Genomic DNA, 13778 nt, shown 5'->3' on the forward strand with positions numbered 1-13778 from the left:
TCCCGACAAAAGTCTCGACACCACAGCAGAACAGTCCACACCAGACCCTGACCATAGCATCGACATCACAGCAGAACAGACAAATGAAAAACCCAAAGCCCAGGGGATCTCACCCCCTCTGAGCCCCCCCACCTGTCAGCCACCCTGATAGCCCTCCTGACAACCCCCCCCCCCACACCCACTGAGGACATACACAAGACAGATTGTACTCCTTATGGACTCAAATGGGAAATATATAGAAGAAAATAAACTCTAAACTCTGGTGTCCAAACACCCAGTGCGCCCTAGATCTTCTGTCTGAGGACCAACTAGGTTCACCTAGCCACATAATAATACACACAGGCACAATTGACCTGAGAACACAGCAGGAAAGGGTGGCCACAGCACTGAAGGGAGTGATTGAAAAATCTTCTTCTACTTTCCCCAATGCACAAGTGGTACCACGAAAATCCACCCTGCTACCACGAAAAAACTTCCACCCTGCTACCATACAGCGGGTAAACACAAGTATTTCCCATGACTGTGCCTCAAAACCAAATGTTTACCTGGTCCACCACTCCACCCTGGACTTGAACAGCCTTTATGACCAGGTCCACCTATACAAGGCAGCAGTGCCCACATCCAGACCACAACACCACCAGCCACATACACATACACACCCCCACCCCAACCCCAACTAATCAACACCACCCCAAGTCAACCATGCCCACACCCCATTTAGGCCCCCTCAGATCAGACCTATGCCCCTCCTGCCCACCCCATGCACCCCTCCCCTGGTACAACAGACCACGTATTCACCCTGCACACCCTAATTGACAAACAAACAAACCAAAACAAAGGCAAGGTCTTCTCATGCTTTGTTGATTTAAAAAAAAGCCTTTGACTCAATTTGGCATGAGGGTCTGCTATACAAATTGATGGAAAGTGGTGTTGGGGGGAAAAAGATACGACATTATAAAATCCATGTACACAAACAACAAGTGTGCGGTTAAAATAGGCAAAAAACATACACATTTCTTCCCACAGGGCCATGGGGTGAGACAGGGATGCAGCTTAAGCCCCACTCTCTTCAACATACACATCAATGAATTGGCGAGGGCACTAGAAAAGTCTGCAGCACCCGGCCTCATCCTACTAGAATCTGAAGTCAAATGTTTATTGTTTGCTGACGATTTGGTGCTTCCGTCACCAACCAAGGAGGGCCTACAGCAGCACCTAGATCTTCTGCACAGATTCTGCCAGACCTGGGCTCTGACAGTAAATCTCAGTAAGACCAAAATAATGTTGTTCCAAAAAAGGTCCAGTCACCAGGACCACAATAATTCCATCTAGACACCATTGCCCTAGAGCACACAAAAAACTATACATACATTGGTCTAAACATCAGCGCCACAGGTAACTTCCACAAAGCTGTGAACGATCTGAGACAAGACAAGAAGGGCATTCTATGCCATCAAAAGGAACATAAAATTCGACATACCAATTAGGATCTGGCAAAACAATATTTGAATCAGTTATAGAACAAAATGCCCTTTATGGTTGTGAGGTCTGGGTCCGCTCACCAACCAAGAATTCACAAAATGGGACAAACACCAAATTGTACAACGGTGTACAACGTAGAACACCAAATAATGCATGCAGAGCAGAATTAGGCCGATACCCGCTAAATATCAAAATCCAGAAAAAATCAGTTCAATTCTACAACCACCTAAAAGGAAGCGATTCCCAAACCTTCCATAACAAAGCCATCACCTACAGAAAGATGAACCTGGAGAAGAGCCCCTAAGCAAGCTGGTCCTGGGGCTCTGTTCACAAACACAAACACACTCCACAGGGCCCCAGGACAGCAACACAATTAGACCCAACCAAATCATGAGAAAACAAAAAGATAATTACTTGACACATTGGAAAACATTAACAAAAAAACTAGAATGCTATTTGGCCCTAAACAGAGAGTACAAGGTGGCAGAATACCTGGCCACTGTGACTGACCCAAACTTAAGGAAAGCTTTGACTATGTACAGACTCAGTGAGCATAGCCTTGCTATTGAGAAAGGCCGCCGTAGGCAGACTTGGCTCTCAAGAGAAGACAGGCTATGTGCACACTGCCCACAAAATGAGGTGGAAACTGAGCTGCACTTCCTAACCTCATGCCCAATGTATGACCATATTAGAGGCACATATTTCTCTCAGATTACACAGATCCACAAAGAATTCGAAGACAAGCCCAATTTTGATAAACTCCCATATCTACTGGGTGAAATACCACAGTGTGCCATCACAGCAACAAGATTTGTGACCTGTTGCCATAAGAAAAGGTCAACTATTGAAGAACCAACACCATTGTAAATACTACCCATATTTATGCTTATTTATTTTCCCTTTTGTACTTTAACCATTTGTACATCGTTACAACACTTTATATTTACATAATATGACATTTGTAATGTCTTTATTCTTTTGGAACCTCTATGAGTGTAATGTTTACTGTTCATTTTTATTGTTTATTTCTCTTTTGTATATTGTCTACTTCACATTCTTTGGCAATGTTAACATATGTTTCCCATGCCAATAAAGCCCCTTGAATTGAATTGAGAGAGAGCCCCCATAGAGTGGGCCGTCTCCACTATATGGATTTTATTTTATATTTTTATATTTTTTAGGCTGCTGGTTTTGAGATAATTTTTTTCTAAGGGTACACTCTAAGCTGTACCCTTAGAGTGGAGACGGCCCATAGAGTGGAGACGGTCCATAGAGTGGAGACGGCCAATACAGTGGAGACGGCCCATACAGTGGAGACGGCCCATAGAGGGGAGACGGCCCATATAGGCCTCTCAGCTCTCTAGTGTATCTTTATCTATACCTCTACTGTTTTACATTTCTACACCCATTGTGATGTCACATTAGAATGCACACACAGGGTTCTATACAACAAAAATATTAACTCAACATGTAAAGTGTTAGTCCCATATTTCATGAGCTGAAATAAAAGATCACAGAAATACAAAAACAAAAAGCGTATTTCTATCAAATGTTGTGAACAAATTTGTTTACATCCCTGTTAGTGAGCATTTCTCTTTTGCCAAGATAATCCATCCACCTGACAGGTGTGGCATATAAAGAAGCTGATTAAACAGCATGGTCATTACACAGGTGCACCATGTGCTGGGGACAATAAAAGGCTACTGGGGATGTCATTCGAAAACATAATGTTACATTTCACTGGTATGCGGATGACACACAGCTGTACATTTCAATGAAACATGGTGAAGCCCCAAAATTGCCCTCGCTAGAAGCCTGTGTCTCAGACATAAGGAAGTGGATGGCTGCAAACTTTCTACTCTTAAACTTGGACAAAACAGAGATGCTTGTTCTAGGTCCCAAGAAACAAAGAGATCTTCTGTTGAATCTGACAATCTGGATGGTTGTACAGTCCTCTCAAATAAAACTGTGAAGGACCTCGGCGTTACTCTGGACCCTGATCTCTCTTTTGAAGAACATATCAAGACTGTTTCAAGGACAACTTTTTTCCATCTACGTAACATTGCAAAAAATCAGAAACTTTCTGTCCAAAAATGACGCAGAAAAATTAATCCATGCCTTTGTTACTTCTAGGTTGGACTACTGCAATGCTCTACTTTCCGGCTACCCAGATAAAGCACTAAATAAACTTCAGTTAGTGCTAAATACGGCTGCTAGAATCCTGACTAGAACCAAAAAATTTGATCATATTACTCCAGTGCTAGCCTCCCTACACTGGCTTCCTGTTAAGGCAAGGGCTGATTTCAAGGTTTTACTGCTAACCTACAAAGCATTACATGGGCTTGCTCCTACTTACATACCTACACGTACGCTAGGGTCACAAGACGCGGGCCTCCTAATTGTTCCTAGAATTTCTAAGCAAACAGCTGGAGGCAGGGCTTTCTCCTATAGAGCTCAATTTTTATGGAATAGTCTGCCTACCCATGTGAGAGACGCAGACTCAGTCTCAACCTTTAAGTCTTTACTGAAGACTCATCTCTTCAGTAGGTCCTACAATTAAGTGTAGTCTGGCTCAGGGGTGTGAAGGTGAACGGAAAGACTGGAGCAACGAACTGCCCTTGCTGTCTCTGCCTGGCCGGTTTCCCCTCTTTCCACTGGGATTCTCTGCCTCTACCCCTATTACGGGGGCTGAGTCACTGGCTTACTGGTGTTTTTCCATGCCGTCCCTGGGAGGGGTGCGTCACTTGAGTGGGTTGAGTCACTGACGTGGTCTTCCTGTCTGGGTTGGCACCCCCCCTTGGGCTGTGCCGTGGCGGAGATCTTTGTGGGCTATACTCGACCTTGTCCCGGGATGGTATGTTGGTGGTTGGAGATATCCCTCCAGTGGTGTGGGGGCTGTGCTTTGGCAAAGTGGGGTTATATCCTACCTGTTTGGCCCTGTCCGGGGGTTTCATCGGATGGGGCCACAGTGTCTCCTGACCCCTCCTGTCTCAGCCTCCAGTATTTATGCTGCAGTAGTTTATGTGTTGGGGGGCTAGGGTCAGTCTGTCACATCTGGAGTATTTCTCTTTCCTTTTCTGGTGTCTTGTGTGAATTAAAATATGCTCTCTCTAATTCTCTCTTTCTTTCTTTCTCTCTCTCCGAGGACCTGAGCCCTAGGACCATGCCTCAGGACTACCTGGCTTGATGACTCCTTGCTGACCCCAGTTTACCTGGCCGTGCTGCTGCTCCAGTTCCAGCTGTTCTGCCTGCAGCTATGGAACCCTGACCTGTTCACCGGACGTGCTACCTGTCCCAGACCTGTTGTCCCAGACCTGCTGGAACCCTGACCTATTCACCGGACGTGCTACCTGTCCCAGACCTGCTGTTTTCAACTCTCTAGAGACAGCAGGAGCGGTAGAGATACTCTCAAAGATTGGCTATGAAAAAGCCAACTGACACTTACTCTTGTGTTACTGACTTGTTGCACCCTCGACAACTACTATGATTATTATTATTTGACAATGCTGGTCATTTATGAACATTTGAACATCTAGGCCATGTGCTGTTATAATCTCCACCCGGCACAGCCAGAAGAGGACTGGCCACCCCTCATAGCCTGCTTCCTCTCTAGGTTTCTTCCTAGGTTTTGGCCTTTCTAGGGAGTTTTTCCTAGCCACCGTGCTTCTACACCTGCATTGCTTGCTGTTTGGGGTTTTAGGCTGGGTTTCTGTACAGCACTTTGAGATATCAGCTGATGTAAGAAGGGCTATATAAATAAATTTGATTTGATTTGATTTACTCTAAAATGTGCGGTTTTGTCATACAACACAATGCCAAAGACATCTCAAGTCTTGAAGGAGCGTGCAATTGGCATGCTGACTGCAGGAATGTCCATCAGAGCTGTTGCTAGAGAATTTAAAGTTAATTTATCTACCATAAGCCGTACCATAATGTTGTTTTAGAGAATTTGGCAGTATGTCCAACTGGCCTCACAACCGCAGACCATGTGTATGGTGTCGTGTGTGTGAGCTAATTTCTGATGTCAACGTTGTGAACAGAGTGCCCCATGGTGGCAGTGGGGTTATGGTATGGGCAGGCATAAGCTATGGACAAACGAACACAATTGCATTTTATCAATGGCAATTTGAATGCACAGAGATACCGTGACAAGATCCCGAGGCCCATTGTTGTGCCATTCATGTTTCAGCATGATAATGCACGGCCCCATGTCACAAGGATCTGTACACAATTTCTGGAAGCTGAAAATGTCGCAGTTCTTCCCGTGGCCTGCATACTCACCAGACATGTCACCCATTGAGCATGTTTGGGATGATCTGGATCGACGTATACGATAGCGTGTTCCAGTTCCCGCCAATATCCAGTAACTTCGGACAGCCATTGAAGAAGAGTGGGACAACATTTTACAGGCCACAATCAACAGCCTGATCAACTCTATGCGAAGAAAATGTGTCGATCTGCTTGAGGTAAATGGTCACACCAGATACTGACCGGTTTTCTGATCCACACCCCTAAGTTATCTGTGACCAACAGATGCATATCTGTATTCCCAGTTATGTGAAATCCATAGATTAGGGCCTAATGAATTTATTTAAATTGACTGATTTCCTTATATGAACTGTAACTCTTTAAAATTGTTGCGTTTGTTTTTGTTCAGGATAATGTACACTGCTCAAAAAAATAAAGGGAACACTTAAACAACACAATGTAACTCCAAGTCAATCACACTTCTGTGAAATAAAACTGTCCACTTAGGAAGCAACACTGATTGACAATAAATTTCACATGCTGTTGTGCAAATGGAATAGACAACAGGTGGAAATTATAGGCAATAAGCAAGACACCCCCAATAAAGGAGTGGTTCTGCAGGTGGAGACCACAGACCACCTCTCAGTTCCTATGCTTCTTGGCTGATGTTTTGGTCACTTTTGAATGCTGGCGGTGCTTTCACTCTAGTGGTAGCATGAGACGGAGTCTACAACCCACACAAGTGGCTCAGGTAGTGCAGCTCATCCAGGATGGCACATCAATGCGAGCTGTGGCAAGAAGGTTTGCTGTGTCTGTCAGCGTAGTGTCCAGAGCATGGAGGCGCTACCAGGAGACAGGCCAGTACATCAGGAGATGTGGAGGAGGCCGTAGGAGGGCAACAACCCAGCAGCAGGACCGCTACCTCCGCCTTTGTGCAAGGAGGAGCAGGAGGAGCACTGCCAGAGCCCTGCAAAATGACCTCCAGCAGGCCACAAATGTGCATGTGTCTGCTCAAACGGTCAGAAACAGACTCCATGAGGGTGGTATGAGGGCCTGACATCCACAGGTGGGGGTTGTGCTTACAGCCCAACACCGTGCAGGACGTTTGGCATTTGCCAGAGAACACCAAGATTGGCAAATTCGCCACTGGCGCCCTGTGCTCTTCACAGATGAAAGCAGGTTCACACTGAGCACGTGACAGACGTGACAGAGTCTGGAGACGCCGTGGAGAACGTTCTGCTGCCTGCAACATCCTCCAGCATGACCGGTTTGGCGGTGGGTCAGTCATGGTGTGGGGTGGCATTTCTTTGGGGGGCCGCACAGCCCTCCATGTGCTCGCCAGAGGTAGCCTGACTGCCATTAGGTACCGAGATGAGATCCTCAGACCCCTTGTGAGACCATATGCTGGTGCGGTTGGCCCTGGGTTCCTCCTAGACCAGTCCATAGCATCAATGCTAGACCTCATGTGGCTGGAGTGTGTCAGCAGTTCCTGCAAGAGGAAGGCATTGATGCTATGGACTGGCCCGCCCGTTCCCCAGACCTGAATCCAATTGAGCACATCTGGGACATCATGTCTCGCTCCATCCACCAACGCCACGTTGCACCACAGACTGTCCAGGAGTTGGCGGATGCTTTAGTCCAGGTCTGGGAGGAGATCCCTCAGGATACCATCCGCCACCTCATCAGGAGCATGCCCAGGCGTTGTAGGGAGGGAGGTCATACAGGCACGTGGAGGCCACACACACTACTGAGCCTCATTTTGACTTCTTTTAAGGACATTACATCAAAGTTGGATCAGCCTGTAGTGTGGTTTAACTTTAATTTTGAGTGTGACTCCAAATTTTGAGTGTGACTCCATGGGTTGATCAATTGGATTTCCATTGATTATTTTTGTGTGATTTTGTTGTCAGCACATTCAACTATGTAAAGAAAAAAGTATTTAATAAGATTATTTCTTTCATTCAGATCTATGATGTGTTGTTTAAGTGTTCCCTTTATTTTTTTGAGCAGTGTATTTATATCTATCTGTACATATATCTGAGGTTACCTTGGTGACAACAGAGAGGCGCAGGACGGCGTAGTTGGAGTCGGACGCTCCGGGGGCCACAGCCTCGATGGTCAGGGTGACGTCTGTTCCTGAGGGTGTGTTGGCAGGCACCGTGATGGTCATTTCCCCTGTGGAGTTTCCTCCGGTGGTCACAGCGATGCTGTTAAGTTAGCATCAGGAATGGGTTAGCATTAAGTGTCAATACAAATGATGCCAAGAGAGGACAAAAATTAGTAATGTTTAGTCATTTTGCTAGGGGAGAAGAAGCTAATTTTAACCAGATAACCTGGTCCCAGATCTGTTTGTGCTTAAATTGCCAACGCCTATGGTCAATGTGCCACGTGACAATGACCATAGGAGTTGGCAAGACAGAACAAACAGATCTGGGACTAGTCTCAGGATATTCCAGACCTGATCCCTACCTGCCGGGGACGTTCATTTTGAATTCTCTGTCATTACTGGCACTAATTTTGTAGCTGCCTCCAGTGGCGTCGGTCATGACAGTGAAGGGAAGGGTGAAGGGTTTACCAGGCTCCATGCTTCTGTCCACCATAGCCTGAAAAGACAAGAACAAGAAACAGGAATTGTTGAAGAGTTGATGTGAGGTCCACTTTTTTTAATGTGCAGTTTGTTTGTTGGCCCATTTACAGAGACACATTTCTGTGCTTAGAAAGTCCATGTTGTAATTTGTAAGTAGGGCCCAAAGTACTACATGTTTAGGGAGTAATAGTCAGTCACTTTTTCCTTTCTGATATTGTCTATAGATGTCTATGACCATGGTTTTTGTCTAACACTATCCCAACGTGCAATATAGGCTCCTTCATAATTTACAAATGAAAGCCGTTTTTCAATGTAAACAGGAAGTGTGTCATTATCACTGACCTTGATGGTAACCTTGGAGACGGACATCTGAGTGGTGGACTGTCTCTGGAACACGGTGGAGGAGACCACATCTGTCCCATTCAACAGCACCACAAACTCCCCCGCAGGGACCTTAGTTACCGTAACCAGGAAGTCTCCATTGCCCATGTCTTCCAGGGCCCCGCCTATGACCTCTGACCCTGACACTGTCACCAAGGCAACGTTGGCCACCTTGACAGAGGCTGGGCCCTTTCTGCCCAACACTGATACCAACAGCATGGCAGGCATACCTGGGAGAAGGAGAGAAAAGAGGAGGAACGGAGGGAAAGAGAGGGAGAGAGAGAGGAGGACGAGTGTAGGGGTAGGGAGAAAAAAAGAGGGAGAGAGAGAGAGGAGGAAAATTATCTTGAAGGCTGTGGCTATGTAACTGTTCTAGGTTCACATCAATTATTACAAATTACAATTAATGGCTTTTTATGACTTTGATGAAGTAGGCTTTATAAATGAACATAATGCATTGTTTCTACCTACACAACATCAAGGAGGACCAGCCTACTTCTGATAGAGAATGCGGCGATGAGTGCAAAACCTCTCGCCAGTGAGAAAAACGACGTGCGCAATGATCATCTGCCTCTAACGATTTTAATGAAGTGGCAGCTGTATTCATGTAGATTATGTCGCCATGATGTCGCCTTAGTAAAATTGTGACAGATTAGCTGCTTGATATGATAATGATGTTATGATGATGATGTTGTAGTGTTTACCTGCTTTTGGACGGCCAGAGATGAGGGCATATCCTGGGTGAGGTCCCTCGAAGGTCTCCACAAAGTTATAAATGAAGGCAATGGTACTCTGACCTGGACACACACACACACACACACACACACACACACACACACACACACACACACACACACACACACACACACACACACACACACACACACACACACACACACACACACACACACACACACACACACACACACACACACACACACACACACACATACACACATACACAGTCAGTCAGGGCTGTATTCTCTCCCTTCTCTTATGGCTCTGTCAGACCTGGGTTCAAATACTTTTGGACATATTTTTACATGATTTAAAAGAGTTAAGGTTAGGGTTAGGTAATGAGTTAGCTAAAAGGGTTAAGGTAAGGGGAAGTGTTAGCTAACATGCTAAGTTGTTGCTAATTAGCTAAAATTGTTCCTGAAGAGTTATGAACAAGCAACCTTAGGGATGCTAGACGATTGCGTTATAAACCCACCCATCCACCACGACCAAACATCCATCCTCCTTTTGTTTTTGCATTAAGAAACCTTCTGTCTTATGTAACTATACCAAACATAGCATACAGTTGAAGTGGGAAGTTTACATACACTTAGGTTGGAGTCAATAAATCTCGTTTTTCAACCACACCACAAATTTCTTGTTAACAAACTATGGATTTGGCAATTTGGTTAGGACATCTACTTTGTGCATGACACAAGTCATTTTTCCCACAATTGTTTACAGGCAGATTTTGTCACGTAAAATTCACTGTATCACAATTCCAGTGGGTCAGAAGTTTACATACACTAAGTTGACTGTGCCTTTAAACAGCTTGGAAAATTCCAGAAAAAGATGTCATGGCTTTAGAAGCTTCTGATAGGCTAATTGCCATCATTTGAGTCAATTGGAGGTGTAACTGTGGATGTATTTCAAAGCCTACCTTCAAACTCAGCACCTCTTTGCATGATATCATGGGAAAATCAAAAGAAATCAGCCAAGACCACAAGTCTGGTTCATCCTTGGGAGCAATTTCCAAATGCCTGAAGGTACCATGTTCATCTGTACAAACAATAGTACGAAAATCGTACTTTTTGGAGAAATGTCCTCTGGTCTGATGAAACAAATATAGAACTGTTTGGCCATAACTACCATCGTTATGTTTGGAGGAAAAAAGGTGAGGCTTGCAAGCCGAAGAACACCATCCCAACCGTGAAGCACGGGAGTGGCAGCATCATGTTGTGGGGGTGCTTTGCTGCTGGAGATACTGGTGCACTTCACAAAATAGATGGCATCGTGAGGAAGGAAAATTATTTGGCTGTATTGAAGCAATATCTCAAGACATTAGGCAGGAAGTTAAAGCTTGGTCGCAAATGGGTCTTCCAAATGGACAATGACCTCAAGCATACTTCCAAAGTTGCCAAAAATGGCTTAAGGACAACAAAGTCAAGTTATTGGAGTGGCCATCACAAAGCCCTGACCTCAATCCTATAGAACATTTGTGGGCAGAACTGAAAAAGTGTGTGCGAGCAAGGAGGCCTGCAATCCTGACTCAGTTACACCAGCTCTATCAGGAGGAATGGGCCAAAATTCACCCAACTTATTTTGGAAAGCTTGTGGAAGGCTACCCGAAACATTTGACCCAAGTTAAACAATTTAAAGGCAATTCTACCAAATACTAATTGAGTGTATGTAAACTTCTGACCCACTGGGAATGTGATGAAAGAAATAAAAGCTGAAATAAATCATTCTCTCTACTATTATTCTGACATTTCACATTCTTAAAATAAAGTGGTGATCCTAACTGACCAAAGACAGGGAATTTTTACTAGGATTAAATGTCAGGAATTATGAAAAACAGAGTTTAAATGTATTTGGCTGATGTGTAAGTAAACTTCCGACTTCAACTGTATAATACTAATCTGAGTGTCCCGGATTTACGTTTACTATGTTACGTCAAGTCTATGAGACCAGGCACACAAACACAGTGGAGGAGACTATGTCGGTCCTGTTCAACAGCACCACAAAATCCCCATAGGGACCTCTGTACCATAACCAGGAAGTCAGCCTGTCTTCCAGGGAGTGAGGGCTGTATTATCTCCATTCTCAATATGGTTCTGGCAGACCTGGGTTCAAAGTTGAAATCGATTTGAAATGGTATTACAATTATTTAAAATGGTATAGATTTCAAACACACACTGCTGCTACTCTGTTTATTACCTATACATAGTCACTTTACCCTACCTACATGTACATATTACCTCAATTACCTCGACTAACCTGTACCCCTGCACATTGACACGGAACCAGTTTTTTTCTTGCTTTTTCTTACTTTTTAAAACTCTGAATTGTTGGTTAAGGGCTCATGAGTAAGCATTTCACGGTAAGGTTGGTAAGGTTCACACACGTTGTAAACTCAGCAAAATAAGAAACGTCCTCTCTCTGTTAACTGCGTTTATTTTCAGCAAACTTAATGTGTAAATATTTATATGATTCAACAACTGAGACATAAACTGAACAAGTTCCACAGACATGTGACTAACAGAAATTGAATAATGTGTCCCTGAACAAAGCGGGGGTCAAAATCAAAAGTAACTCTCAGGATCTGGTGTGGCCACCAGCTGCATTAAGCACCGCAGTGCATCTCCTTCTCATGGACTGCACCAGATTTTCCAGTTCTTGCTGTGAGATGTTACCCCACTCTTCCACCAAGGCACCTGCAAGTTCCCGGACATTTCTGGAGGGAATGGCTGTAGGCCTCACCCTCCGATCCAACAGGTCCCAGACTTCTCAATGGAATTGAGACCTGGCTCTTCGCTGGCCATGGCAGAACATTGACATTCCTGTCTTGGAGGAAATCACACACAGAACGAGCAGTATGGCTGGTGGCATTGTCATGCTGGAGGGTCATGTCAGGATGAGCCTGCAGGAAGGGTACCACATGAAGGAGGAGGATATCTTCAATGTAACGCACAACGTTGAGATTGCCTGCAATGACAACAAGCCCAGTCCGATGATGCTGTGACAAACTTCCCCAGACCATGACGGACCCTCCACCTCCAAATCGATCCCGCTCCAGAGTACAAGCCTCGGTGTAACGCTCATTCCTTCGACGATAGACGTGAATCCGACCATCACCCCTGATGAGACAAAACCGCGACTCGTCAGTGAAGAGCACTTTTTGCTAGTCCTCAGTCTGGTCCAGCGACGGTGGATTTGTGCCCATAGGCGACGTTGCTGACGGTGATGTGATGTCTGGTGAGGACCTGCCTTACAACATACCTGCAAGCCCTCAGTCCATTCTCTCTCAGCCTATTATGAACAGTCTGAGCAGTGATGGAGGGATTGTGCATTCCTGGTGTAACTCGGGCAGTTGTTGTTACCATCCTGTATCTGTCCCGCAGGTGTGATGTTCGGATGTACCGATCCTGTGCAGGTGTTGTTACACGTGGTCTGCCACTGCGAGGACGATCAGCTCTCCGCCCCTGTCTCCCTGTAGCGCTGTCTTAGGTGTCTCACAGTACGGGCATTGCAATTTATTGCCCTGGCCACAGTCCTCATGCCTCCTTGCAGCATGCCTAAGGCACGTTTACGCAGATGAGCAGGGACCCTGGGCATCCTTCTTTTGGGTTTTTTCAGAGTCAGTAGAAAGGCCTCTTTAGTGTCCTAAGTTTTCATAACTGTGACCTTAATTTTCTACCGTCTGTAAGCTGTTAGTGTCTTAATGACCGTTCCACAGGTGCATGTTCATTAATTGTTTATGGTTCATGGAACAAACATGGGAAACAGTGTTTAAACCCTTTAAAGTGAAGATCTTTGAAGTTATTTGGATTTTTACGGATTATCTTTGAAAGACAGGCTCCTGAAAAAGGGCTCCTGAAAAATGTAATTTTTTGCTGAGTTTATTTGGTGCATGTGACACTTTTGATTTGATTATTTAAACCCAGGTCTGGGCTCTGTGTGTATCAAGGCTGCCATCTAGTGTTGAGCGTGAACATAACACACATATTTAATAGAACAGACGTATCTCTATGGTAACTCACCAGTGACCTTCAGTGTGTAGGGCTGGTTGGAGTTCATGCTGATTTCCCATAATCCCGTATGTTTGTCGGTGGCCAGACGGACCCGGTAGAGGTTACCCACCGTCTGGACAGTCCCCAGTTTCCCGTTGGCCTCATTCTGTTTCTGGGTCACACCTGTAGGGGAAGGAGGGTGACAGTCAAATAGGATGACAGTCAAACATACTGTCAATGGGCTATACCTGGTTCATGATACCTTGTTAAAATATGCTTTGTGCCTTAAAAACATTAGGATAGCTACATACTGGAACACGCAAAACAGGTCAGCTGTAACTATTGAGGGAAAA

General features: G+C 45.0%; 1 protein-coding gene across 2 annotated transcripts in view; it reads right to left on the reverse strand.

Annotated features, from left to right (window-relative positions):
* LOC106610497 (von Willebrand factor A domain-containing protein 7) overlaps window positions 1-13778 on the reverse strand; it is a 36975-nt gene that overhangs the window by 14116 nt on the left and 9081 nt on the right. For both annotated transcript variants that reach the window (XM_045722987.1, XM_014209877.2), the window contains exons 13-17: window positions 13456-13608; window positions 9403-9495; window positions 8660-8928; window positions 8200-8333; window positions 7778-7937 (exon numbers count right to left, since the gene is read on the reverse strand). In XM_045722987.1, the coding sequence (XP_045578943.1) occupies window positions 7778-7937; window positions 8200-8333; window positions 8660-8928; window positions 9403-9495; window positions 13456-13608 (809 nt within the window). The remainder of the gene's footprint in view (window positions 1-7777; window positions 7938-8199; window positions 8334-8659; window positions 8929-9402; window positions 9496-13455; window positions 13609-13778) is intronic.

This window comes from Salmo salar, chromosome ssa08 (assembly GCF_905237065.1).
Source record: "Salmo salar chromosome ssa08, Ssal_v3.1, whole genome shotgun sequence".
Classification (NCBI taxonomy): Eukaryota; Metazoa; Chordata; class Actinopteri; order Salmoniformes; family Salmonidae; genus Salmo; species Salmo salar.